Below are 27,753 nucleotides of genomic sequence, written 5' to 3'. Positions count from 1 at the left end.
GTTCTAACTAAACTATAACCAGCCAAGCATATACAATCATCTATCTAAAGATACATCATTAACCAACATATTACCATAATTAGATTAATTAAGGCTTTCTTTGTGTGTCCCTAAAATTCACGTCGTATCTATGTCTTACCTAGTTTCCCTGGCTACCACAATCGCTACCCAACGCCGAACATTTACATCCACATGCCTCCCCCCTTACATAATGTACCACTCGCGTGAATAACTACCTTGAAGCGGGATGCCGCACACCGTAACCCTCACACGAAAGCCATTATGTAAGTCGCCACTATTCGGCATAAAATATCGCGTCTCGTTCTATTTTGCGAACGTAATAATCAAGCCACTATTCGCTCGCCCGAAAGGGCCATTCAGATTCAACAAACGCCGGAAGGGCCAATCACATTACTTTACGCCGAAGGCCATTCAGATTCACTGAAACGCCGGAAGGGCCAATCAAATTACTTACCCGAAGGCCATTCAGATTCATCAAAGCGCCCGGAAGGGCCAATCAAATTACTTACGCCGAAGGCCATTCAGATTCAATCGAAAGCGCCGGAAGGGCCAATCAAAAACACATGCGCCACGCGGGGGCAAATCACATGAGTTGTGGTAGCTAGGTTCTAGGATTTTCGTTACGTAATTTATTCAGGTGTCATCCATTTATGACTCATAATAATTTCACTATATCACGTGCATGTCAAATACATTATTGTACTAAGCCAAAATATTTAGAAATATCTCAATATATCTCATAACTATTTCATTCTATCACGTGCCAATATATTATTGCACTACGCCACACTCCCGTGGGAAAATATTCACCAATACTATACGACCTCATAGTAGCATCTCACATATATAATAATAGAGTATTTATATAAATCTATAACTCCAAAACTATTGCATTCAATATATATATCCCACATATTACATAGTGTCACAATTGTTTCAAACGTATCGCATACATTTTTATAAATAGACACATTTTTAGGAATATTATATCTCCTAAAGGTTCAATCTCGATCAATGTCAAAATATACCAAAGATCAACGTCAAATCTTTCCTAGATCTCGACAACCAAATTTATACAAGCTTCCAAGCATTTTAGCATTTGATTTGTCCATAGAATTTACAACATAAAATGTAGCACAATTAAACAGTCAACAGTCCACAATCAAAGCCCAATATATATATGCTTTACACACTACTCACGTCAAATCTTAATTAGATAATGACAAACAACGTTATATAATTTTCGACAATATTTCATTATTGCAATAGTCCATAAAATCAAATATGTGAAAAACTGGAAAAAAAAGTCAACATTCCACAGTCAACGGTCAAAGTCAAAGTCAACACGTCATGGTCAAAGTCAACACATCATGGTCGAAGTCAAACTGTCATTGTCAAAGTCAAACTGCTCGTTTCCATGTTCGACAGGTTCAGGGTCATAGTCATGGTTCATGGCTAAGGGCAATGTGCATGGCTCATAGGCTCATGACCAAGGTAATGGTTCGGACCCAAATGGCCAAGCCGAAACCTTAGAACCCTGCCCCAAAGAAAACTAATTAAACTGGTCCGAAACACAAATGGGTTCGGCCCAACGAATTGAACTGAAACCGCCCCAATCAAAACAAAATAGAATCGGGCCCAACAACAAATGAATCTGGCCCCATAGACTAAGCCGAATTGGTCTGGCCCAAACAAAACAAGCTAGGGCCCAAGAACTAAAACCGACCCAGGCCCAAGCCCAAGCCGTCATCTTCTCCAACTGCTACCACCAGATCGACCACCGTCGACCTCCACTCGACCACCCATTCCAAGCCCACGGTTTTGATCCCCGCGGCAACCCCTACCACTTTACTAAAAGCTAAAACCCCAACTCTTAAACCCCCATATTCTCCAAAACTAGATCTGGAAATAATTTCGGGCCGCCATTAATGGTTCTTCAAGCTCCACTCGACAGCCCCCACCCAATCCAACATCAAACCAAGCAATACAAAGTCATAGCACAAGAGTTCAACCACCAAAATCGACCAAATATAGTTCAAACTATATTACTGTAGTGTTTGGGCAAGCCGCCATTAATGGACAGTGCAAGCTTTAACAACACCCCTTAGCACCCATCGAAACACTCAATCACCCAATCAAAAACAAAAACCCAACATACAACATCAAGATCCAAAATCATAGACTGGCGACTTTATTTGGGCCGCCATTATCGTCCTCTAAAAGCTTCGACAGCACCCATGACAACCTCCAACCACCACCAACAGTTTAACCAACACTTCATAACAAAAGGAGTTTAAAAACCCCAACCAACAAAATGTTAAAACTATGCCGCACGATTTCTGCGGGGTGGCGCCATTTTACGCTGTTCAAAGCTTGAACGAGCTTCTTCCACCCGCATAGCAATGATTCAATAAAAAATATATATCGACACCCCCACACAATCCGCACAAGAACGATACGAGAAAAGATTCATTGCTTTGAGGCTTTAGCCGCCATTAACAACCCCAAGTAAAGAGTTTCGACCGGTTTAACCAATTTTAACAAAGTTTCAACAGTTTAAGTTCAGAGTATCACAGTTCAACAGTTCAAATAAAATTTCCAGAGTTTCAAGTTTAATAACACACAAATTTCAACCGAAAAGAAACCGACAGTAACGAGACTTTAATAAAAAAATTCTATAAAATATCTACTCACAATAATGAATGAAACGAAATTCGGCCGAAATTCCTTCCGAATCGTCGTCACTCCACGCTCTAGCAAACGAGTTTCTAGCTCTGCCTCCATTTTTATTTTTATTTTTTTTATCCTCCCAGAACCCTATTCTCTAGAACAATGTGATTATATACTTGGGTTTGAAACCCAAGCCCAAAACAGACTCGGGCCCAGAAACCAGGCCCACATATCCAAATCCAATCCAACCGATTTTTTTTTAAATAAATAATTAAAGTAATTAATAAATAGAAAAAAAAAATGTATTTTAAATATGGGCGTTACATGTGAGCTTGAGGAACAAAGGCTTCTCAATGAAAAGCCTATTGTTCAAACTGAAGCAAATGTTGTCAACTCCAAAAAGAGGAAGCCTCCTTGGAACAAGAAAAGTGGAAAAGGGAAAGGCAAGGAAAAGGCTAAGCCTGACCCACAGCAAAAGAAACCTAAGAAGTCGATATATATGACTAGTGTTGAATGCTTCCGTTGTCATCAGATGGGACACTATGCTAGGGCATGTCCTTCTCCTGAGGTAAGTTTTACTTTAAATCTATCGTCAAAGTGTTAAAAAATCTTGTCATCTTTGTCGATTCATCACAATATTGGATTGTAGATTCAGTGCGATGATCACATAAAAAGCGGGATAAGTCCCTGTTTGAAGATTTTCGGAAACTTCCATAAGGAACTCGGAGAGTCCACATGGGAAACCAAAGTGTAGCTGATGTTTTGGGCACATGCACTTGTAGGTTAGATTTTGCGAGTGGGAGATCCATCCTTATTGCAGAAGTACTATTTGTACCCTCAATTAGGAGAAATCTTTTATCAGTTTTGAAATTACTTCAAGAATCCTATGTGTTTAATTTTTTCCAGAACTCGCTTGAGATTTTTTTGAATAACAATTTGATAGGTCATGCTTACTTAATGGATTCTTTTATAACATTACACTAAGCACAAACTGAAGTTTTTATGTCTAAAATGGTTGGTTGCCAATTGTGGCATGCTAGACTAGGACATATTGGACACAGTAGGATAGACCGCTTAGCAAGGGGAAGGTTGTTAGGTAACTTAACATCTGTTAAAATATAAACCTGTGAAAGTTGTCTTGCTGGAAAGGCCACCAAGAAATCTTTTGGGAAAGCCCAAAGGGCAACTTATTCACTCAGACATCTGTGGACCAATGAATGTAACAGCAAGGCATGGGGCTTTGTATTTCATTACCTTCACAGATGACTATACACGTTATGGGATCGTGTACTTGATGTCTCACAAATCAGATGCCTTGGACTATTTTAAAAAGTACAAGAACCTTGTTAAGAATCAACTTGATAGGACAATAAAGGCCTTAAGAACTGACCGCGAACGTGAGTATCTTTCTGATGAGTTTAAGGAACTCTGTGAAAATAAGGGTATAGCTAAACAGCTAACTATTTCTTATACCCCTTAGCAGAATGGTGTCTCTGAGAAAAGGAATAGAACCCTACTAGACATGGTTAGGTCTATGATGGCTCAGGCTAACTTGCCCATCTCATTTTGGGGTGATGCATTGTTAACAATTTTACATACATACTTAACCTAGTTCCTTTCAAAATCTGTTGACAAAACACCCTATGAACTATGGACTGGTAGACAACCCGTTTTGAACTACCTTAAATCATGAGGGTGTGCAGCCTTTGTCACTTCTCAAAATCAAGAATTTGGGAAGTTGAGTGCTCCTTGAAAGAAGTGTGTCTTTATAAGATACAGTGAGACTTCTAAGGGGTATATCTTCTTAGGAGAGGATACTCAAGGACATGTCACAAAAATAGAAGCACGTAATGTCAGATTCTTAGAGGATTAATACCCAATTAGGGGTGAGGTTGATAAGGATCTATGACTTTACGAAGTTGACAACCTTATAACTGCTGTTGAACAAGGCAAAGATGAAACTTTCATCAACCCTGATTCCAGTGACAATGGCATTGGTCAACTGATTGGTCAATCCCAACCTCGTAAGAGTGTTAGAGGATATCCCCAAATGTCGGTTTGAGATTGAAGGGGAGATAAATATGACCAATGCACTTATAGAAATATTTGATGAACCTAAAACGTTCAAGGAGGCTATTTCTAGGTCCAATACAAGTAAGTGGATGGAAGCTATGAAGGAAGAATTGGACTCGATGAATAAAAACAAAGTATGGGACTTAGTTAATCTACCTCCAAACAGGAGATCTATTAGATCAAGAAAAATGTGGAAGGGAACATAAACAAATTCAAAACTAGGCTTGTTGCAAAAGGTTACACCCAAAAAGCAGGAATAGACTATGAGGACACCTTCTCACCAGTAGTGAGATTTGCCTCCATACGTCTCCTCTTGTCAATGGTTGCCCACTTAGATTTAGAGCTTTACCAGATGGATGTCAAAACTACTTTTCTCAATGGAGAATTGCAAGAGGAAATCTATATGGATCAACCCATTGGTTTTTCAATCAAGGGTTAGGAACACAAAGTGTGTAAACTAAACAGATCCATATATGGTTTAAAATAGGCCTCTAGACAGTGGAATCTGAGATTCCATGAAGTTATGCTTCAAGACAAATTCAAAATGGTAAATGAGGACCATTGCATATATGTCAAGACATCTAAAAATGGTTTTGTGATTCTATCTCTATATGTGGATGACATTTTGTTAGCAGGTAACAACAAGACATTGATAAATTTCACTAAGGAGTGGTTGTCATTAAACTTCGAAATAAAGGACATGGGTGAAGCTAGTTATGTCTTAGGAGTTAAAATAACTCGGGATCAGCCCAAACGCTTGTTATCTTTGTCTCAGGAGACATACATCAAGAAGGTTTTGGAAAAATTCAACATAACTGATTGCAAGCAAATGGATCTCCCAGTAAGTCTAGGAGAGTCTGTGAGTTCTGAAATGTCTCACAAGTATCCTACTGAAACTCAGGCTATGAAAAATGTACCATACTCAAGCACAGTCGGAAGCCTTATGTATGCAATGTTGTGTACAAGGCCAGACATCTGCTATGTAGTTGGGTTAGTATCAAGGTTCCAAACAAATCCTGGGGTCGCACACTGGAAGGCTATCAAGAAGATAATGAGGTATCTCAAAGGCACCGTGGACTACCCGCTTGTTTAACAAGGGAAAGATCTTAAGCTGATTGGGTACTCCGATGTCAACTAGGCTGGAGACCTTGATAAGAGGAAGTCAACTTCAGGATATACCTACATAATGAATGGAGGTGTTATATCCTGGAGCAGCAAGAAGCAAACTTCTATAGCACTTTCAACTATGGAAGCTGAGTATATTGCATGCTGCTCTGCCACATAGGAGGCTGTGTGGCTCAGACGATTCATCAAACACTTGTCAGTGTTCTCAAGAGCTGTTGAACCAGTTCACATCTGGACTGACAACATGGCTGCTCTTGCATATGCTAAAAATCCAAAGTACCATGGAAAAACCAAGCATATAGAGTTAAAGTACAACTACGTACGACAAATGATACTGAAGAAGAAAGTGGTTCTACAATATATATCCACTGATCAGATGGTTGCGAATCCATTGACCAAACCTATTCCAAAGGAACTCTTCCTTGCACATGTAAAAATGCTTGGGTTAAAGAGGATGTGATTATGCTAAGAACACTTTGATGGTTTAATGAATAAACGTGCATTCTTTCCAGATCGATTACATTCTCATTATACTGTTTATCATTTCATATGTATGTCAGTAGGGTTGACTAGTTCACTCACATGAACAGTCACTTCCATTTTAAATAGTGGGAGTTTAAGCTTGGCAAGTCACTAAACCTTATGGGAAGGGTGGACCTAGTGCTGAGTCATGCCCCTTCTTATAATTGGATAAGAAGAAACAAGTTTCATAAGGAAGATTCTGTCTAAACCTACAAATGGTTATTGCCAAGTGGGAGCAAAGTATCCTTGGAATTGTCATTAGGGATGACAACACTTACATGGTATAAGTGGACATACAGATATCTATTGTTGAGTAAACAAATTAGATACTCTTGCCATAACATGTTTTCACACAACATGTGTATAGTTGACCACCTGAGAGTAATAAAATAAATATCCCTAAAAATTCTTGCTATGTGAGCTCAATTGATAGGTTTTTTGTTTAAGACATATCGAATGGTACCCTCCTTGAACTTTTGACCTTGTCAAGAAAATAAGAGGACTACTCGTAACTTTGGTTTGCTCCCCACAAGCTTTACTAAAAGGCTGACTGGATGCATACTGGGAAGTTGGTAGAACTCTGACGACAATGACTTGCATGCAAAGGGTAAAAGAACTGAAGGTTTATCACACAATCACTGGGATTCTGCCTGGCCAGGACAATTGATGATAATTGTGAATTATGTGATACGTTTTTGACTTTATGGTGTGGAGTCATAGGGATGAGTGCTATTTGTCAAAGTGATGAAACATACAAATCTTGGGGTATACACACACTCTTCGGATATTAGGTTTCCGGATTCGTCTTCTTTAATATCACTTTCATGGTAGATCACTGTGTCGTGCTTTTCATTGCGGCTTACTACTTCATAGATATCATGATACGTGTGCTAGGGTCACACGAACCATTTGCCGTGTGAGACACACGAATGGCTGAGCATTCTACTTAAACGCTTCTCTTAGAAACCTTCTTCTCCGTTGTGGGCGAGTGGGAGATGTTGGAAATAAGGCCGGGTTAGACCTGATATGGATAAACGCCCACCAAGATAAAGATAAACCACCGGGATAAGGATAACCACCAGGTATTGGGATTAGTATAGGACTCTATCCTTAGCCGATTTTGGATAAGTATAGGACTCTATCCTAGCCAAATTTGAGGAGGTGGGAGAGCTCTATAAATAGAACCCCACCCACATATTGATCATCCCAAAAATGAGCAAATCTCTCTCTCCCTTTAATGGTGGCCTCCAACATTTTCTAAAGAAGAAGCTAGTTTTTCGTGGAGATTCCATAGGTGGTAACCTCCATTGTTAGCCATTGTCAGTTCTTGGTTCTTGGTTCATGAACAAAGGTTGCTTCCCGTTCGTGGTTGAAACTTGACTCTAGCTAAGTTAAGAAGAAGAAGATCTTGAATGTGTCAAGAACATCAACTTCTCCGATAGATCAAAGCTTGGAACTTCGAATTGAAAGTTGTGACCAAGGCACGATCTTCTGTTTCCGCTGCGCTACTTTATGCATGTGATATAGCGTAATTGTACATATCGTAAGAATAATGCATGAGATATCGGTAAAAACCCTATAGCACTTTTTGGGGCAATACACCCTCACTCCTGCCTGATGAGTGACCTAGATTCTCACGCACACCCACTACAAGAATACTGAGTATTAGCCACGGCCATTAACCGTCTTTCGCCACGGTCATTAGCTGTTGCACGACCGTGGCCAATGTGGATGTGGCTAATCTTTTGCCACGATTTTTAGCCATGGTCAAAGCTTATTTTTTGCCCATAGTTCTAAACCGTTCCAAGGGCCGTGGCAAATGACTCTTTTGCCACAGCTAGAAACCGTGGCTAATGCTGATATGAACCATGGGGGTCTGCATTAAGTGTACTGGATGTATTGTTTGGCCACGGTTGAAAGCCGTGGCAAATGCTTTCAATTGTTTTAAAAAAAATTGTTCCAGCACCTTTATATCACACCTGCATATCATACAAAGATCTACCATTTCAATAAAAACCTCCCAAAATCATAATTCTCCACAATTTAAAATTTCATAAACAGTACTTAACAGAAATATTTTTACATCAAAGGTCCAATTAGGAATCCAAACTTACATAAAAGAAGATAATATACTACTAACTACTCTTTAAGAAATTTAAAAACTATTAAAAATCCCAAAAAAAAATGAAAACATCACCATTTATAATGCCTAAACTCGAAGACTGCATTCCTAGCCATCTAAACAACGCCTAAATTATGTCGGATCAAAGTCTGCATACATAGGTTCGCTTGGTTGTACCTCATCATCATGTATCCTACCTTAGAGAGTAGGCTTTGAAGACTTAGCTACAACCATATAAAACCAACCATTAGAACTAAAATGACAGACCAATCGCACAGAAAAACTTGTGATATAGCAAATATCAATTGAAAGAGAAAGCAATAACCATTACATGTTGTAAATTGTTGTACAAATTAATCCCAGCCAAACGTTGCATTGTAATTAGTCGTTGACTCCAACTTCATTGCTTCTAAGAAACTGCTCCATCTAAGAAAAGTATAAGAAGAGAAAGTACTAAAATAGTCACTAGAAAATCATCCAACTAACAAATCAATAATAAGATTTGGTTTTACCTGTTTGAAAGAGTTATTGTTAAGCTTTAAGTACAAGAGATTGGGAAGTGAACATAAAACTGAACCTGGCCATTCTTTTATCTTATTCCCGGACAATATCAAAGCCTGCAAGTTTTGACAAACACTGAGATGAAACCAAAGACATAAATTTTGCAAACATATTTTTCAATCAATTTTTGAAAACTCTTCATTGGCACAGAGCTTCGCCAAGCCAAGTTAGCTTGGCATAACATTTATATTTGACACCATAGAAGAAGTAGGGTGCTAAATGCAGTGATTTCCAATGCATGGGCAACTTCTAAACAGTTTGCATATCAAGCAACCATTTTCGGAGATTTATAAACATCAAATTGATTAGCAATAAAATTGTAGTCAAAGTATTAGGTGTGAGCTAATAATAAGCCTATCTGGAAATCCTCTAGAGAATCTATTGACTAGGTTTTCCTTCACAGTAGCATTGTTTTCAGATACATGTATGGCTCGATCTCTGCGGGATGGGATAAAGTGGGTAGCTGTTGATCTGTGAAGCCACCTTACAAAAAATATAGTGATAAAGATATCTGAAAACATCAAAACCTAGGGAAATAAGGAATGTTATCATATCTGTAAAATCCTTAGGTAAATGTGTTGACTACTTGTCCTTTCGGAGTAGCTCTGTTTTCAAGATATGGAAGGTATTCATAATGGAACTACTTTGCTCTTGACAGTCCATAACTTTCTCTAAGTTAACTACGTATGGAGTTTTTCTTTCCTTCTTTCTTTTATACTGGATCAGTGAAGGTGAAATTATAACATAGATAATCAAAGTACGGCGGTGGTTGTCGAAATAAATATCCTACAACAAAAAGTGAAAAATAGAGAAATATATTTTTCTTTTTTGAAAAATACCATAGTAGAAACTACAGTACAAGCGTGGAGTATTTTCCAGTGTGGCCAAATTGGATTTGGTTAGAGGGGGAAAGAATATTTTTATTTTTCATGATACTCTCACCAGGATCATACTAATATACATTGTGGTTGATCCTCAAAACGATCAGATGATGTCCCTTTTGGCTATTCTTTTATTAGGAAATATGAATCGGGGCAGTTTCCAAAACTACTGATTATGTATACCCTATTATATCCTATTTACGTGCTATCTACCGAATTAGTCAGCCTTAGTTACCGGAGAGAAGCACGGAGACAAGTTCCTTTGGCAGCTATTGAATTGAATTTCTAGAAAGATCAACCTTCAAAATGTCATCCGATTCCCATACTTCAAAGGGATGATTGCTCAAACTTAACCCACTTAAAGACAGTTCACGAGATCATAAAAAGTAATATTTGTTTAGACAATTTAACTATTTAATCAATCAAGTGTATTAAGCTCTCAACTAAGTAATCTTGTTAAAGGGCTCTTTTCTCGGGGTCAAGAGAAGGGGTCAAAATCCCTGCCATTTATTAAGTACTGATAAAAGAAGAAAAAATGAATTTGCACATGCAAATGCAATGACATGCCTAAGCAATTAACACAACATTCAATGACTCCACAGAACAAAACCAAGTAGCATTCTGAATTGGTTGAGTGATCACAGCTTTTGACTATTGTGTTCATAAAATAAAGTATGTTGCAAGTGTTTTTGAAAATCATCCACTAGCTAAGAAAATATATAATGATAATTCTGACAGTTTGTTGCTTGCACAAATCCATCTGACTGCTAGGAATACACCAGTACCCACTAGAGAACTCAATACCCTGTAACAGAATATAAGAATGTATAACCCGCATACGCACCTTGGTAGAGATAGACAATCTTGTCGCGACCGATATGGTCTCTTCTTTTGCAGGAGTACTGGCAGCTCCAAACTCTACATAGAAAAAAAAAAAAAAAACTATATCAATTCATACAAAACTAAAAGTAGTAAATTTTAAAAGAGGAACAACTAATACTGGAACTCACAATTGAAACCTTGTCAAATACTCAAATTAATCACAACAGTTAACTAAATAGGAATTCCAGACATCTAGAGGCTTCAAATTTTCAAGGAACCGATCAATAGCCCAAAGTTGAATATGAGATATCAAAGTCAACTACCTTCTCCAGCTGAAAGTCTACATCGAAGATACTTCAAAAAGGCTGGGGTAAGTCCTGATACAAGTGAGCTAATAGTAAAATTGAATTAGATATATAACAAATTGATCCAATACAAATACTAAACCAAGCAAAATCAAGAACTGGGTCAAACCTTCAATTGAAGATGTCGTTTTCGCTGCTGAAAAACGAGATGATTTGGAGAAAGAAGATGACTTCTAGAAAAATAAATGGGGCGATAACATAAAGAGCTCAACCTGAAGAAGAAATGGGGAGACAGAAGAGAGACGACCTTATACCCACTCCTTGCCGCCCATATCTGTGATTGCGAGAGAGAGAGAGATGGGAAGAAAACCGAGCGAAAGGCTTTACCCTAATGATATTTTGATGAATATTTCGCAACGATACATTTCATTTTATTTTGTGCTCCTTTATTTTTCAAGAGATCAACGGATAAAAAAACACAGATTTACATCAACGGTTCAAAAAAAAAGAAACAGGACCGTGGCCAAAAACTCACCTAAACTCAAAACCACATACGTAATTGGCCACAGCTGCTAAAAGTTTTAGCCACGGCTAAAGATCGTAGATACTCTGCCACAGCCATAGACCGTGGCTAAAGCTAACTTGTACCTGTGGCCAAAAGTCATTTTTCTTGTAGTGACCTCTATCATGTGCACACTAGATTTTCTCTTTAATTATTTTTTAATAGCGATTCTAGAGTGCGCTGGATGCACCGGTGCTCTAGATTCAGAACTCTAGATTCAAGACTTCTGTAGGGCAATACACCCTCACATTTTGCTGGTGGAGGCCCAGATGGGAGAGTAGACATGGCAGCATGCGTACTCTAGATTTTGCAATTTTTTAAATCATGGTGTATTACATATTTACCCCCATAAACATGTGTGCTGTTACAAATTTAACCTTTAGAAACTTCACTATAGAGTATATACTAGTATAAATACTTCAAAACTACCAGACTTTTTTCGGCCTCATTCTTCACTCACTTTTTTTTTTAATTGATTCCAATCAGCATCAAAATTATTTATTCCCACTCATTCCACGACGAATAATTACAATTTTGAGCTCAATCCTCATTACCCGAAAAACACGCGTCAACATGTCCGCTTTATCATCAATTCACTTTTTGATAATCATCTGTTTCTACTCAGTTTCTTTGATCGAATCAAGAAACTTGAAATTGAATTTCGAATTGGATGATTCACTAGTTTATTTATGGCCACTACCAAATGAGTTCACTTATGGAAACTCAACAGTTTCAATTGATCCGAATCTTAAACTAGCTGTTTCTGGAATTGGCGGGAATTCTGTTATTGTTAAAGAAGGTTTTGAGAGATATAAGTCGATTATATTTAAACATCGTTCTAAATTGAGGAGAAGTAGTAAGGATGTTGTTTATGATGTTTCTGAACTTAAGATCATTGTCAATTCCGATAATGAAACTGTGAGGAAGCTTATTTTTTATTTTATTTTTATAGTTATTTTTAATTAGTTTGATTTGGAATTATTTGGGTTAATGATTGTTTTTTGTTGTTATTTGATGATGATGATAGCTTAATTATGGAGTGGATGAGAGCTATTCTTTGTTTGTTGATAAGAAAGATGGGTTTTCTATTGTTGGAGAAGCATCGATTGAGGTAGAATGATTGTTTATAGTTGTTTAATTGATGAATTATGTTTACTTTTTAAGGGTATTTGCGATTTTAATGTTGTTTATTTTTTCGTTGAATTACTACAGGCAAATACTGTCTATGGTGCATTGCGTGGATTAGAGGTTTGTTTCTCGCCGTCTAAGTAATTTGATTTTTTGTGGATTTCATTTATTAATGGGGAAACTATAAGCAAAGGAGAGTCACCCCCAAAAAGGGGTTCTGAAGGCTTACCCTTAACACCGTGTGGAAGCTCATTTCACAGATCTTATGTGGATGTGTGAATATGTTGGCCTATACCCAACAGAAGGACCCTTTTCCATTTTGTTTACATATTTACTACTATACAGTAACTTTTAAAAACGGATAAAGGACAACAGTCAACCAAAATCGACCAAACGGTATGTGGCCATGTGCAGTGCAAACAAATTAAGGCCAGTTCGTATCACTTCAGTATGTATTTTCTCTTCAAAGGCGACATTGCTGTTTAAAGTTGCACTGTAACGTAGACCTTTTGGACCTCAAGCTTCACCATGAAGTACTAGGACACCGTTACAAAGATGACTTTGCACTCTCCTTTTACATGAATATATACAGCTTAAATCTGGTGAAGCCACTTTGCATCTTCTTTGGCATTGCTAGTGTTACTCCTGTTGAAGTGGTTACAGAGACAAACATATGCCAAGAGGGGGCTCAAAGACGAGAGTAACTCTAACTCTAGAGTTGTTACACCAAGTGTTGTGGCTATCGAGACAAACTTAGTGAGGGAAGAGGCAATTGGTGTAACTGCGATGGTTGTTCATACCAGTCAAGTGCAAAGCCCACTCCCTAGGTTGTTGCCTAGTGTTTTAGGGACAACACCCCAGCTCCAAGCTCAAAGAGATGTGCAACCAGCTAGAGTGTGTGAGGCTAGTCAAGTACAAGCTAATAGAAAGGTGTCCTCAGACCCTCACATGCAGAGAGCATCTACTAGCAACTTTCAATTGATTTCACTAGGAGTTGTGGTATGTACTCAGGTCGAAACAGATGGTGAACAGTTACAAGGTGGTGTTCTTAGTAACCGTGTAGACTTTGAGAAGAATAACATGGTTACACCTATTCAGAGTCACAAGCCTACCGATACTCCTCTTGACCAACTACCTTATAGCAGAGGAAGAAACAAGTATGAAGGGTTAGTTGCAGGAAATGAGGAACTTGATGATGATTTGTCAGAAAATGAATCTGAATTGTTTGGGGATGCTTCTATAGTGGTCCCAACAATTGCACTGCCCCAATCTGTTGAGACTGGTAGAGTTGCTCCAGCTCAGGAGCAAGTGGACAAGGAAGCTCAAAAAATTCTCATGTGGGTGAACTCAAGGCTCGAGGGGGCTAGGGAAGAAGATGAAAGAGAAGTCATCCGGGCTATGCCGAACAAAAGAAAGCGAAGAATGCCCAGAGAACTAGTGGGTGGAAGCAGTCCCATGTTTGACCACCAAACACTAGATCTAAGCAGATAGAGTAGCTACGGAGGGAGCCAGTGCTACGGATATGATAGCTGGACTAGAGGAACGAAGCCCGCATTGGCTGGAAGTTGGATTTTTTTGACAGTGCAGTCTATAGGCTCACTATCTTAAGCCACTTCAGAGTGGATAGTTAGATCGTTTTGGTTTGGGTGTTGAAGTGCTTTTTATAAAGCATTTATGTAGGCATAACAGCCACATTGTACACTACTTCTCCCCCCTCCCCCCTTCCTTTTTTTTTTAATACAAAAGTTAGCTCACTGAGAATAAAAAAAAAGTAAAAAAAAATTCTATTGGGAAGTGGATATTGGAATGACTTTGTTCACTGCAAACTTAACTTTGCAGCTAGAACCGTTCCATATAATAATATGCGACGTGGCAGCGACTATTTTGAACATGCATAAATAACAACACTCCCCCCCACACACACACGCACAACTTGACTTAAAATGTCCCAAACTGATTCCGCTCTGCTTCGCATCAAAATCTTGACACCGTACTTCAAAATCCTCCCATCCTAAAACCCTATTAGAATGGGAATGTGAGCATTTAAACCCTTTTACGCGTTTAAGTATATTGTTTTAGCTTATTTTAGTTTCCAATTTCTGTAAGATTTCTAGAATCTCCTAGTCTTCGCCAAAATAAAGTGTTTTTTTTATCGGTAAAATGAGAATTTGTATTAATAAAGAAAAATTGTTACATGAAGGAAGAGATATCCTACAAATACAAGGAACAAAAAGAAACTAAAAGACAAAGGATCGTTCCAAAGACACGCCTCCAACTCCTACTATACCCGGCACATAACAATCTAAAAAAACAACAAAACGAGAGATCTCTCCACGAAACATCTCCAACTCAGAACATGAAAGATTCCCACCTACACGCGAAATGCTGCTCAAACGGGAAGTCATGTGTCTCCTCATGCACCTTAGACCAGAAAAACAGAAGGCCTTTTATGACCAATAATGATCTCCAAAGATGTCCAAACTCCCTCAAAGTGTTTTTTGTTTCGCTCCAACCATAATCCCCACAAGATGGCAATGGCAAAGAGAACCATACTCCAACTTCTCCTCCCCTTTCGTGAGTGAACATATAAATTCCAAGAGGTTAGTAGCAACTTCACCGATCCTAGACAAACCCAATGAATCCCTGACATCAAAATAAAAGCACTCCATACCCTTCAAGAGAAAAGACACAAAATAAGGGCATGGTTAACAAATTTGCAATCAAACAAGCATAAAGGACAACAATTGATCAAAAACTCCTTATAACGTCTCTTTTGAAGGTTATCAATAGTTAAAATACGACCCAGTAAGTGCCTTCTAAGTTGGTAAAACCTTTAGGTGATGATACCAGAGGTCTGGGGTTCGAACCCCACTACACACTATTGAGTTACTGATCTCTTTAAAAATAGGCTTGCCTACACATTTGCAGGTGCCGACTAGCAAAGTCGGTAAAACCTTTGGGTGATGATACCAAAAGTCTGGGGCTCGAACCCCGCCAGCATCAAAGAGTTACTAATCTCATTTAAAACAGGCTTGCCAATCCAAAAAAGAAAAAAATACCCCCAAAGAAGCACACCAAACAAAGAAAACAGCCTTGGAAGGGACTTAAGAACCCCAAATAACATGGTTAGGAAAAAAAGACAAGGATCTAGGAAAAGGAAGGGGGGGCAAAGAGCAAGAAGCCCAAAGTAAAAGGATTTTTTAGAAAAATAAAGTTTTTTGCTATGTTACATGGACACACTATATTTCAAAAATAATCTGTGTCGGTTATGTGTCCACGACCCGTATTGGACACGATGCACACTCATAATATGTGGTATACTTTAAGTTTTGGTACTTCGCCATGTTGGAAACTCCGTACTTGAAATCCACCTATAAACAAGTCATGAGAATCTCTGTAAGGATGTCTGTTATTATTATCTATTATGAGTATTTGTTAATGAAAGTATATTTTTTGGGGTTCACAACCTGGGCTTCAGATATCTTGGTCATTTATATATTATGTTTTAGTGTAAATGTCTCTTTACACTGTCGTTTATAGTTTATTTAGTATACTTCGATAGAAATGTGAAGTTTAAGTTCTGTAAACAGTACAATAATCTGATACATTTACCCACTTTTTCTTAATCATTTTCAGACATTCAGCCAACTTTGTACTTTCAGCTACAAAACCAAATTAGTTGAAGTGTACAAGGCACCTTGGTACATCCAAGATGAGCCAAAATTTGCATTTCGTGGGCTTCTTCTTGGTAAACAAAGTTTATTTAGAAAGAGAAAAGTTGTCAAGTTATGTTTTACGTATTCCTTTTTTCGATTTCGCTGATGTCAATAGTGTATTTGTTGTTCCACAGATACGTCGCGGCACTATCTACCAATTGCTGTGATTAAACAAGTGATCGAGTCTATGTCTTACGCTAAACTTGTAAGAAATGACTTTCACATTTATCTAGAGCTGAAAGAATTAAGCTAAACTTCAGTTAGAGTATACTCATCTTTTTTGATGAACTCATACAGATGCAAATTGCAGTCGCAAAAAGTTATTAGAGGATGCTATTTCATAAATGATTGTGCTATTCACGACTGCAATTATCACAAGTTCTTAGAGAAAATGGAGATTGTGTGATGTATGTTGGTCTCCATAAAAAAAAAAGAAAGTAGAGAGATTATAAATATAGCATAACCAAATGCAGCCTTACTACGTCTAGAGTGTTAAAAAATGTTTTGCTACTTCTTTTCTTAACACCCTGCTTTTACAGTTAAATTTCTGAATGCATATCTGATTTTGAAAATCACGTTCAGTAGAATGTTCTTCACTGGCACATTATAGACGAGGAGTCATTTCCTTTGGAGGTACCTTCATATCCAGACTTGTGGAAAGGTTCATATTCAAAGTGGGAGCGATATACAGTTGAGGATGCTTACGATATTGTCGAGTAAGTCCCGTGATATTTTATTTGTCCTTGTGATATAAAAAGTTTACTCAACAGTGTATATGCTTTTGAGTATATGCAATATCAGAGTATGAGAGTATCGAAAAACTATTTGTTTCGAAAAAGACCAAGGTTTTCCTGATGTAGGGTCATTTCCGTTTTCAACTACGTGTTACAAAACTATTTAGAAACAACATATTTCCATGAGCTCTTCTCTTCTCATGTCCCGTTACTCACACATTTCTGTTATTATTATTTTTAATGTAATACTTGAAGTCCCTCTGGGGAAATTTCGGACGCTTTTGTGGTTTTTATCCTTCAGAGAAGCATGTTCGAAGCATGAATTAGTAATGGCCCTCTGTCGCATGGACACTTCAAAACAGTAGTCATACCCCGTATGACAATTTTTTGAATGAAATGCCGTGTCTATATTGTGTTCCACCTGTGTCCATTTTGGCAACGTTACTTATGATGCATGGATATGGGCACTGATACCGATACGGTGATATGGGTTTGGATACAATATGGTACAATTTTTGAAAATCTAGGATACGGGCACGGATAGAGGAATATAAAATTCTTAGCAAAAATAGCATTTTAATATGATTTCAAACATAAGGTGGTGGTGTGATTATTGATTAGCAACGAAGTCTGTATGAGTTCCTCTTCATCCTTCTCTATTTATTCTGTTCCATCTATGTTTGTGTGTACTCCCTGTATTCATAGCTATGTGAGGATATGGAACAATACGTTTCAGCAATATCCGAAGTGTACCCAGTACCAGTATTGTACCCAGTGGACACCAGTGCAATAGGTAAACAGTAGTATCCGTGCATCATTAGTTAAATTAACAGTCTCAATGCAAAGCTTAGGTGCTAATTTGACAGATTAAACTTTGCCCATGTGTTATGCCTTTGAATCAACCTCCAAAAGTCAAAACGTTTTCCATGAGATTTTACAATGTAAGAGGAAAGACAGGACTAATTAGATTCTTTACTCCACAGACTCTGTTGTCTAACGATCATAAGACAACCTGGAGTGTATTCATTATATTTTTCAGGAAATTTTAACCTAACTTAGTAGTGATATAATTATGTGTTGTGTTCTTTAAATTCTCTCACTTATGTTTTGTATTTTTTTTTGTGTTTGTTTTTTGTGGTACATGTGTACACTGAAGTTTTGCGAAAATGAGAGGTATGTTCTGTCTCCTGAATCCAAGAACTTTCTAGTTAAGATTTTTCTTAAATTAAATTAGGAGGATCTTGGGATTGTCAGAACTCAGAACCAAACTGATCAGATTATCTATCATTAAACAACTTTAAGATCAGCATTCAATCAGAGCTGAAATAACCCACTTTGAGTCTAGGAAATTATCATTTCTTGTTTCTCTTCATCTTGAATGTTTTATATGTTCTTGTCCCAGGCATTAATGTTATGGCAGAGATAGATATTCCAGGCCACGCAGAGTCATGGTAAACAATGTTTCTTGCTTTGATACCGTGAAGTTGTTTCTATTCGATAATGTGTAAACCGTAGATTCAACTGGTCTATATACCTACTACCCTTACTACATAGCCTATATTCTAATAGTTATTTAAAAAGTGTTTCTCATTCATATGGGATTTTTATTAGTGCTTTGATACAGCAACGAAGATTGGTGCTCAAAATAATAATAGAAAATAAATAAATAAATAAACAAAAAAGTAAAGAGTTTATTTGATGTTAGAGGTGGAAATAAGCTCAAATAATCCCCCTTGGAAAAATTTACTAGTTTTCACATAATACCCAACTACCAGGGGCATCCCAGTGTAGGTTGAGGACAAGGAGACTATAATGAGAGTCCTTTATGGATTAAAAGATTTGGAAACATTTGATTTCGAGTAGAATAAGTTTAGTATCTTAAAAGCAGCCAGATGAAATTAAATATTTTGAAATAAAAACTACAATGAAAAGAATAAAAAGTAAACAAACTAACTCTCAGGAATACTATTATCATATTATGTAACATAAGGAAAAACGGAACTTTTGCAAGGACACTATGAAAATTGGGACCCAATGAAAGAACTTAGTTCCCGAATGGGCGAGAGCTGCCTCTGACAACTACTGTATAGATGACATTGGACGTGCTTATATACGTAAACAAAAGTTGGGTTCATGTTCAGCTACTAGTGTAAGAGAATAAGTCTAAGAGAAAATAATGAATTGATTTATTCTTCTCCGTGAGGTATATATATAATACTTACATAAGTTGACATGTGCATGGCATGTGCCGACTATACTATATATATATATATATATATATATATATATATATATAAAACACAAATACCATATAAATGAATACACTAAAGGGATGCTCTTACAACTAGTTTGTCTGAACATATATTAGTGGTATCATCTGCACCCTACTATAAGTTTTTAATTTAGGATGCATGGAATTTTTATTTTTTAACTTTATCTCTAGATAAGAAAATGAGTGATCCTGGTCAAGGATGTTATTTGTAATCTTATACAAGTTGAAAATCTCGTTAGTTCAGCTTCTGACTTCTGTTGTTCATATATTAAGCTAATGAAATAATTCTTCGACTAGCTAGTGCTTGACCTTGAGTTATCTGATTGTGCGCATTTTTAATTTCAATTGTGTGACCTGATTCTTTCTTCCTTGCCAGGGGCACTGGATATCCTGATCTTTGGCCTTCTCGTACGTGTAGGGAGCCGCTTGATGTCACAAAAAACTTTACCTTTGATGTGATTTCGGGCATTTTGACAGGTGAAACTGTAATAACCTTTTATTCCTTACAGTTCTTGGCATTTTCAAATTCTAGACTGTAAGTGCCCGAGTACAATGGTTTCAGGTTCTGTAAGTGTGGAGTTTTGGAAGGGGTCCAAAGAGGTCTTGAGTGTTCAAGTATGAACTAGGACAAGGTTTGGGATGATAAATGGGTAGCGGATTGACCATTTTAGTTAGTCTTCCTGAGACTACCCAGTTTTCAAATATCGCACTATTAGCGAATCCATGCGGCTAAATACTGGAAATCTTGGTTGGATCTAGGAATTCATGTTGCTTTGACAGATCCGGATATCGCGAGTTTGGCCACTCTCTTGCTAAGTATGGAGGTGATTCGTCACGTCATGACGTGAGACCGGATATAGTTCGTCGTCTCTGAGCTATAGGCAAGGATGGGAGATTTTAAGCCAAATCATTCTAGTTTTACTTTTGTTCTCATCCCTCTGTTAATCTCCGAGGAAGTTGTTGAGATTATAATCCCGTGCTGGGTGTCTAAAGCCTTGCATTCAATGATTCAAATATGTAAATCATGGGGCTTTCCACTTATCACCAATTGGTTTTAAGTTAGATACCCAAATTCAATATGGTATTAGAACATGCTATTTGTCTAGCCCAAATGGTCAATGTTACTCCAAGTCACCCGTTTAAAAATTGTCCATGTGTTCGGCTCAAGATACACCACACGTGAGGGGGCGTGCTGAGATTATAATCCTATATTGGGTGCTTAAAGCCTTGTACTCAAATATGTAAATCATGGGGTGTGATAATTGGTTTTAAGTTGTTATTCCCAATTGGTGCCTTGTCATGTCTCCTTTTTCAGTTAGTGTGCGATAATTGTCAGCTTTTGCCCTTTGTGTGTGGCTATTAGAGAATCAGTTCGCCACATTCTCATTCATTGTTGAAGATTGGAGTCATTTTCTAGAACAATCAAGGGTGATTGGGTTGTTCCTTGGTCACTGACATGTGTGTTGGTTTCTTGGGTTAAATGGGTGCATTCTCCGAAAGGGTGTAAACTATTGAACATCGTGCTTTTTGCTATCATGTGGGCTTTTGCTATCATGTGACATCCATGGGAGAGGTGGTTATATCGATCAAAGGTATAATTTTCCTTTGGTTGAAGTTTTGGGACTTTGGGAGGAGTGGAAAGACACACTCCTTTGAGGACTTTATGTTTAGGTTCTCGACAACCTAGCGATTGTTTGGTCTGGGACTTCCTTGTTTCACCAAGCATGATAGCAGTTTCTGCAGTTAGTTGTGACTCATACTTCTCTCCATAAATAACTCGTACTTTCAAAATATTAAATAGAAGGCAGTGGTCCATAAGAAGACAAAAACTTGAAGATATGAACTTATTAGACAAAAGAAGATGGCTATGACCCATGAAGGAGACTTAAAGTCTAAAGCAGAACAATAATTCACTTAATGTCAAAAAGTGAATAGTTATTTTGCTTAATGTCAAAAAGCAAATAGTTCTATTATGGAATCTTATCCATAAAGCAAAAGTAAGACAAAATTATCTAAGTCAAGGTGGCTCGCTTGATTGCAATCATTCAAGCACACGTCGCAACTACTATGCGGACTTCAAATTTATAATTTCAAGTCCATAGCTATAAAAGGGATACCTCGGGACACATTTTACTTTCTTAGCTCTAAATTTTACTTTCAATTTGAGTGTTTTGTATTGAGTGCTCTTTTTCTCTTCCCCCCCCCCTTGGTAATATACAACCATGCATATATATAAAAACCAGTTTGAAAGTTTTTGCAATATCTTCTTGTTGATCGATCATACAACCGGATATATAAAAACCAGTTTGAAAATTTGCAATATCTTGTTGTTGATCAATCTTCGCTTCAAATTTTCAATTTAGGTTATATGGTTGTATGAACTCCACTAAAACGAACTCCAAAACTAAAAATAATGAATTTGAGGCTGATTTTTGGTGGAGATGTTCTCTTCACAATAGAGATCATCTTCAAAACAAAATCAATTCATTTGAAAATGTACAACCTTGTCAAAAATTGTTTGGAATGTTATGGAATGATCTAACTGTCCAGATTATTCTAATTCCGATATAACTTTTGACAAAGTTAAACAAATTCAATTGAGCTAAATTTTTGTAGGAGTGTTCTTCTTTATAAGATATATACCTCCACCAAAATTCAGCCCTCAATTCATCTTGTAAGTCCACTTTTAGGGGTGGAGTAACTTTGGAGTCACTATAAGGTAGAGTTCATATTCCATATACTGAAAAGAGAAAGAGATCAGGTAAAACACCTGATAATTGCGGAAAAAATCAGTCAGCAACAAGAACACTAAAAACAAACTAATTTTTATTTATAAGGGTGAAATATAGGGGGAAAAGAGAGCAAACTCAATATTAAAGAAAATTAGAACTGGAAATGAAAGATATCCCTTAACAAGGATGAGGTAACCTTTTATAGTAGTCGGATTTCAAAACATAATTTGAAGTTCGCACAGGAAGTGACTATGTGTGCTGAAGTAGTTGCAATTGGCTGTGCCACTTTGACAAAGCATTCTTGTCTTTTACTTCTGCTGAAAAGATAAGAATCTTTATTTTGAGCAAAATAATGTGTCTTAACTATTCGCCTTTTGACTTTTGTGAATAATATGGCTTTATGTCCGCTTCACGAGTCATAGGCACTAATTATGTTTGCCAATAAGAAATATTATTGTGCAGAAGGCCTTATCTTACTGTGCTAGAAATTATTGTCCTTGTCTGTCCTTATGTTTTAAAGGAAGTAGTCTGAATCTCCTTTTGTGCCTTATATGCCTTTTGAAAAATGTCCCATATGGTATCTTCAATAGGTTCCTCTGGAGGATTAGAGGAAACTGGATAAATCTGGGTGAGGGCTTTAGTAAGGTTTAAATTGTCACCCAAACTTTCCTCTGGCTGGCCTTCTTTTGCTAGGCAAGCAAATTGATTTGCCTCTTCCTAACTATTATTAGAGGTCATAGAGACATCATCTCGCTAAGAGGATAGTACTGCATTTTCTGGAGGTGACTTATCCTTAGTGCTAGAGGATGACTTAGCACTTGAAGGTGGCTTGAATGAAGTTAAAAAATGGCTCTTGAGTTTCTCCATACATAAGTCGGTAATTTGGCTCTCCGAAAAATAAGGATTCTGGAATCAAATTAGATTCTTCATCATTTCAAAAGGATTCCCTGTATCCATCACTTCTGAAGGATTGTTTCTTGGAGTTTGTTCAATGAATGATTTTAAATCATTTTCAATGCTAATAATAGTTTTGTATGTTGGAAATGTGATCTACCATCGGGAATAGAACTTTCTTTTGAGAACTGGAACTCTAAGGTGATTATATTCACATTTAAAATTTTATTTAGAAATCCAATGTATACCATATAAGGTATAAAATATTAAGGATGATAATCCCATGGGAATTTTTGCTTTCCCTTTTAATTGAGGATAGTATTCTGTCCATTTTAGAAAAAGATTTAAAAGTTTTTCAGGGAGAATTTATAGTTCAGGACCAAAACATTCCCATCATTGAAAAATCCAGTAAGGGTAATCAGTTTTAATCAGTGTTATCAAAGTAGTACGATTCTCGACTTGAATCATACGACTCGAGTCGAGTTGTAATAAAAAAGATCAGAATCGTACCAACAAATCGGTAATGACAGAAATCGTTACAAAATCGGGATTCAAATCGCAAAATCGTAGGAATCGAAAATAATAACAATTCCTTCAATTCAAAAAAACAGCAACAGGTACAAATCAAGAACAAAAGAAAAAAGAGAAAGAAATCAAAGAACTTACAGGTAAGTTTTCTACTGCTTTTTCTTCTTCTACTTCTGATTCTATTTCTTCTTCTTCTTCTAATTCTACTTCTACAGGTAAGTTTTTTTTTTTTTTTTTTTTTTTTTTTCGATAACTCTCCTCCTTCTCAATCTTTTTTCTTTTGTTTTGACAAAGCCATGAAGGGTTTTATTGGTTATATCACTTATATGGACCTGGTTAGGTCCAACCCAACCTAATAAGACCTGGGTCAGGTCCATATAACTTTAGCCCATATTCCATTCCGAAATTTAGACCAATTTCAACGAAATTTCAGCCTTTTTCAAAAATTTCAACCATTATGTCTACATGTTTTCAGAAATTTCGAAAATTAGAGTATTATTAGTGTGGAATGGAGATTTGGGGATTTCTCTTAGGGTTTCTACTTTCTTATACTCCAAAACTTTCAACATTTCTCTTAAGGTGAAGTTCAAAGTTTCTTTTCCTACTATATTTCTTTAGTATTTTAGTTTTCTATTTGAACATGACTAAGAAAAAGAAAGAAACCCAAAATGATGTTATATGGAAGCATTGCACTAAGGTGGGTGATAGGAAAAAGGCAAAGCTTAAGTGCAACTATTGTGGGAAAGAGTACTTCGGAGGTGTTTTTAGAATTAAACATCATTTAGCTTGTACTCATGAAAATGTGTTGCATGTGCTAAAGTTGAAAGTGGTGTAAAAGAGTTTTTCTTTAAGTTGTTAGAGGAAAATAAGATGAAAAAGCAATTGTTAGGTGATGAGTATGTTGGTGGAGATGAAGAAGGGGGTGCAGAAATTGTAGGTGAGAAAAGGAAACTTGTTTTAGATGCTTTTGCTCAAACGTTTCAACCATTAAAAAAGAAATCAAGTGGTACTACAACTACTTTGAATTTTATTTGGAAGAAGCAAGATAGAGATGATCTTTGTGTGGATGTAGCTAGGATGTTGTATGCTAATGCTTTTCCATTCCATTTGGTCAAGAATCACTATTTTATCAAGATGTTGCAAAATGTTGCTAGGTTTGGGAATGGATTTAAGCCACCTTAGTTACCATGAGGTGAGGACAACATTCTTAGTGAGAGAAGTGAATATAATTAAAGTGGACTTGATGGGAAAGTACAAGAAAGAATGGAATCTAAAAGGGTGTACCATTATGTCGGATGGGTGGACCGATGGAAAGAATCGATCAATCACAAACTTTCTTGTCAATAGTCCCAAAAGGACTTTCTTTTTCAAGTCCATTGACACCTCGGATGAGACTCATAGTGGAGATTATCTTTTTGAGCTTTTAGATGGTGTTATTGAAGAAATTGGAGAAGAGAATGTTGTACAAGTGGTAACCGATGGTGCTTCGGCTTATGTTAGTGCGGGTGCAATGTTGATGGAAAAGAGGAAGACAATATTTTGGAACCCATGTGCCGCCCATTGTTTGAACTTAATGCTTCAAGATATTGGTGAGTTGCCTACACATGTTAATACTATCTCAAAAGCAAAGAAAATAACGGTGTTCATATATAGGCATGGATGGGTTCTAAACAAGATGAGGAAGTGTACAAAAGGAAGAGAGTTGCTTATACCTAGAGTTACAAGGTTTGCAACTAATTACTTGACTTTGAGAAGCATCCATACTTGAAAGAAGGGATTAAAACAATTGTTTACATGTCAAGAATGGCAAGATAGTCTTCTTTCCAAGAAAGGTTCTCTTGGGTATGATGTCCAACAAATAGTTCTAGCGAATGCTCGTTTTTGGGATGCCATCAAGTATTGCCTCAAGTGTATGCTTCTTTTAGTGAAAATATTGAGACTAGTTGATGGGGATGCCAAGCCGGCCATGGGTTACATTTATGAGGCAATGGACAAAGCAAGAGAAAAGATTTTGAGCAACTTCAAGGGAGTAGCAAGTAGATGTCATGATGTTTTGGAAATTGTTCTAAAGAGGTGGAACTCAATTGCATAGGCCTCTCCATGCGGCGGCATATTATCTTAATCCAACGTAAGTTAACTACATAACTTATATTTGTTTTAATGCACAAGGTAATGTTTTTTCTTATGTTAACACTTATTTGGATTTTGTTGCATACTTTTTTTTTTTAGATTTCATTATTCACCTACCTTTCTAGCCGACCATGAAGTTAAAAAAGGTCTCATCCAATGCATTGAAATTATGTGTCCAACACCTCAAATGAGATTGAAGGTAGATAGACAACTTGAGAAGTTTCACAATGCGGAAGACTTGTTTGGTAGTGTCATGGTTATTCAATTGAGGGATAAGAAGCAATCGGCATTGTGGTGGGACACTTATGGAGGGAGTTGTCTAGAACTTCAAACTTTAGCCATTCGCATTTTGAGTTATACTTGTAGTGCCACCGGTTGTGAAAGAAATTGGAGTGTCTTTAATCATGTAAGTGAGAACCAAACTTATTGAGTGTTTCAATAGGCATTTAGCTATCTTTTAGTCTATATCTCATAATGGTTTTGTATATTTTTAGGTTCATTCGAAAAAGAGAAATCGATTGGAGCAACAAAGACTTAGTAACTTGGTGTATGTAAAGTACAATCTTCAATTGGAAGCTAGGCAAGAGACAAGAGTTGAGAATGGAGACTCTTATGATCCAATCTCTTTGGAAGATATGGAATCAGATGATGAATGGATCACGGAAAAGGAAACACCGTGTCTTCCCACCGATAATTCATGGATGGATATGCATGAATGCTTTGAGATTGGGGAAAGTTCAAAGAAGAAAAAGAGAGGTAAAGAAGTGTAAAATTTTCTATTTAAGTCTTTCTTATAATGTTCTTTTAAGTAATTAAACATTTCCAATCTTTTTATAGGGCCGAGAGATTTAAGGTTGAAAGATAAAGGAAAGGAGAAAGTCCAAGAAGTTGAAAAGGAGAAAGAAGACACAAGTGAAGATGATGATGGAGTCGAAAGTGAGGAGGATGTGTCTAGCATGGATGATGATTGAAGAATATATAAATTGGGAATTGATGATTAGTGTCTTTTAGAATTTTGAGTGTGTTATGAGTTATGACTTACGGTTATTTAAGTCTAACTTAGTAGTATATTTTTGTGGTTTTAAAAGGAAAATACTCTATGTCTATGGTAGAGATTGTCTTCTCAAACTCTTGTTTTGTTGTTTTTTGTGAGACTTGGTGATAAAAACTTGCTATATCATTGAGAAGAAGTAATTGAATTTTTTTTTTTGAAAAATCTAATTTAATTACAATGATATATTCATTTAGCTTTAATAGCATTACAACACTAGTTTCAATAACACATAAATTCTCTTTGTTGAAATAAACTATCTTTGTTGTTGATGATTTGATGGAATGGTCTCTATGTGCGTATATCCATTGTGAATGATGGAAGAACTATTCTCTGACTCTTCAAGTGCTGTGCAAATAAGAAAAAACAAGTGATTAGTAGTTTTCTTATGGTATATTTATATATGTAAAAATTTTACAACCCCTATATATAATCTGGCTTGAATCTTACGATTTACGACTCGATTCCCGTTTCGATTCAGGAGTTGACAACATTGGTCTTAATTGACTGAGGACATAGTTTAATAAACCATGAGTGTTTTCGGTTAACATTTTGATATAAAAATGTATTAGTACAAGCCGAGATATAATCCCAATAATTATAATATATGTTTGTCAAATTTGACTTTCTGCATCTGTTGGGATCTATACCTCATTCATTGTAAGAGATTAATCTCTTGAATATAGCCTTGCTATAAGCAATAGGACTATATTCAGCATCTGGCTTCTAAAAAGTGTGGAAATTTCCACCGTAGAAATAGCTTTACATAATATTTCCTCAGAGGTATATCTATGTTTACTGTCAGTATCAAAATATCTTCGCTGAATTTCCCAAAGATCAGGCATCCACTGCTCATCACCTGGTTAAAGATAAATGACTGTTTGATCTGCCTTTTTATTAGGGA

At 36.8% G+C, this 27,753-nt stretch overlaps 2 protein-coding genes and 1 long non-coding RNA gene across 5 annotated transcripts in view; 2 read left to right on the top strand and 1 right to left on the bottom strand.

Moving 5' to 3' along the window:
- Positions 1-10,817: 10,817 nt before the first annotated feature.
- Positions 10,818-11,437, bottom strand: LOC147481449 (uncharacterized). Its single transcript, XR_015203736.1, has 3 exons — positions 11,272-11,437; positions 11,121-11,188; positions 10,818-10,893 (listed from the first exon to the last, which is right to left on the bottom strand). It is a non-coding gene; the product is annotated as an uncharacterized LOC147481449 (long non-coding RNA).
- A 663-nt stretch (positions 11,438-12,100) lies between these two features.
- HEXO1 (beta-hexosaminidase 1) overlaps positions 12,101-27,753 on the top strand; it is a 36,572-nt gene continuing 20,919 nt past the window's right edge. For 2 of the 3 annotated variants that reach the window (XR_015206599.1, XR_015206598.1), the window contains exons 1-9: positions 12,102-12,582; positions 12,692-12,775; positions 12,877-12,912; positions 16,429-16,540; positions 16,643-16,713; positions 17,094-17,224; positions 18,399-18,415; positions 18,645-18,693; positions 19,891-19,991. Coding sequence is in view for 1 of the 3 variants with exons in the window: in XM_086581145.1 (XP_086437271.1) it covers positions 12,238-12,582; positions 12,692-12,775; positions 12,877-12,912; positions 16,429-16,540; positions 16,643-16,713; positions 17,094-17,224; positions 18,399-18,415; positions 18,645-18,693; positions 19,891-19,991 (946 nt within the window). In the remaining 2 variants the exon portion in view is untranslated. Of the gene's footprint in view, positions 12,583-12,691; positions 12,776-12,876; positions 12,913-16,428; positions 16,541-16,642; positions 16,714-17,093; positions 17,225-18,398; positions 18,416-18,644; positions 18,694-19,890; positions 19,992-27,753 lie in introns of all 3 variants that reach the window. The other variant, XM_086581145.1, reaches the window with a different exon arrangement.
- Positions 24,661-26,988, top strand: LOC147481448 (uncharacterized). The gene is made up of 4 exons (XM_086581146.1): positions 24,661-25,796; positions 25,898-26,204; positions 26,293-26,554; positions 26,636-26,988. Exons 2-4 carry the CDS (start codon positions 25,968-25,970, stop codon positions 26,767-26,769), a joined length of 633 nt encoding a protein of 210 aa, XP_086437272.1. The 5' UTR covers positions 24,661-25,796; positions 25,898-25,967; the 3' UTR covers positions 26,770-26,988.

This window comes from Coptis chinensis, chromosome 8, assembly GCF_015680905.1.
Source record: "Coptis chinensis isolate HL-2020 chromosome 8, ASM1568090v1, whole genome shotgun sequence".
Lineage (NCBI taxonomy): Eukaryota > Viridiplantae > Streptophyta > Magnoliopsida > Ranunculales > Ranunculaceae > Coptis > Coptis chinensis.
The sequence above is the reverse complement of the archived record's forward strand: the minus strand, read 5'-3'. Positions and strand labels throughout refer to the sequence as shown.

Coding starts and splice junctions, on each gene's coding strand:
- LOC147481448 (XM_086581146.1), top strand. CDS start 25,968: ATGTGTCCAACACCTCAAATGAGATTGAAGGTAGATAGACAACTTGAG. Junction 26,205..26,292: donor ATTGGAGTGTCTTTAATCAT/GTAAGTGAGAAC, acceptor GTATATTTTTAG/GTTCATTCGAAAAAGAGAAA. Junction 26,555..26,635: donor TTCAAAGAAGAAAAAGAGAG/GTAAAGAAGTGT, acceptor ATCTTTTTATAG/GGCCGAGAGATTTAAGGTTG.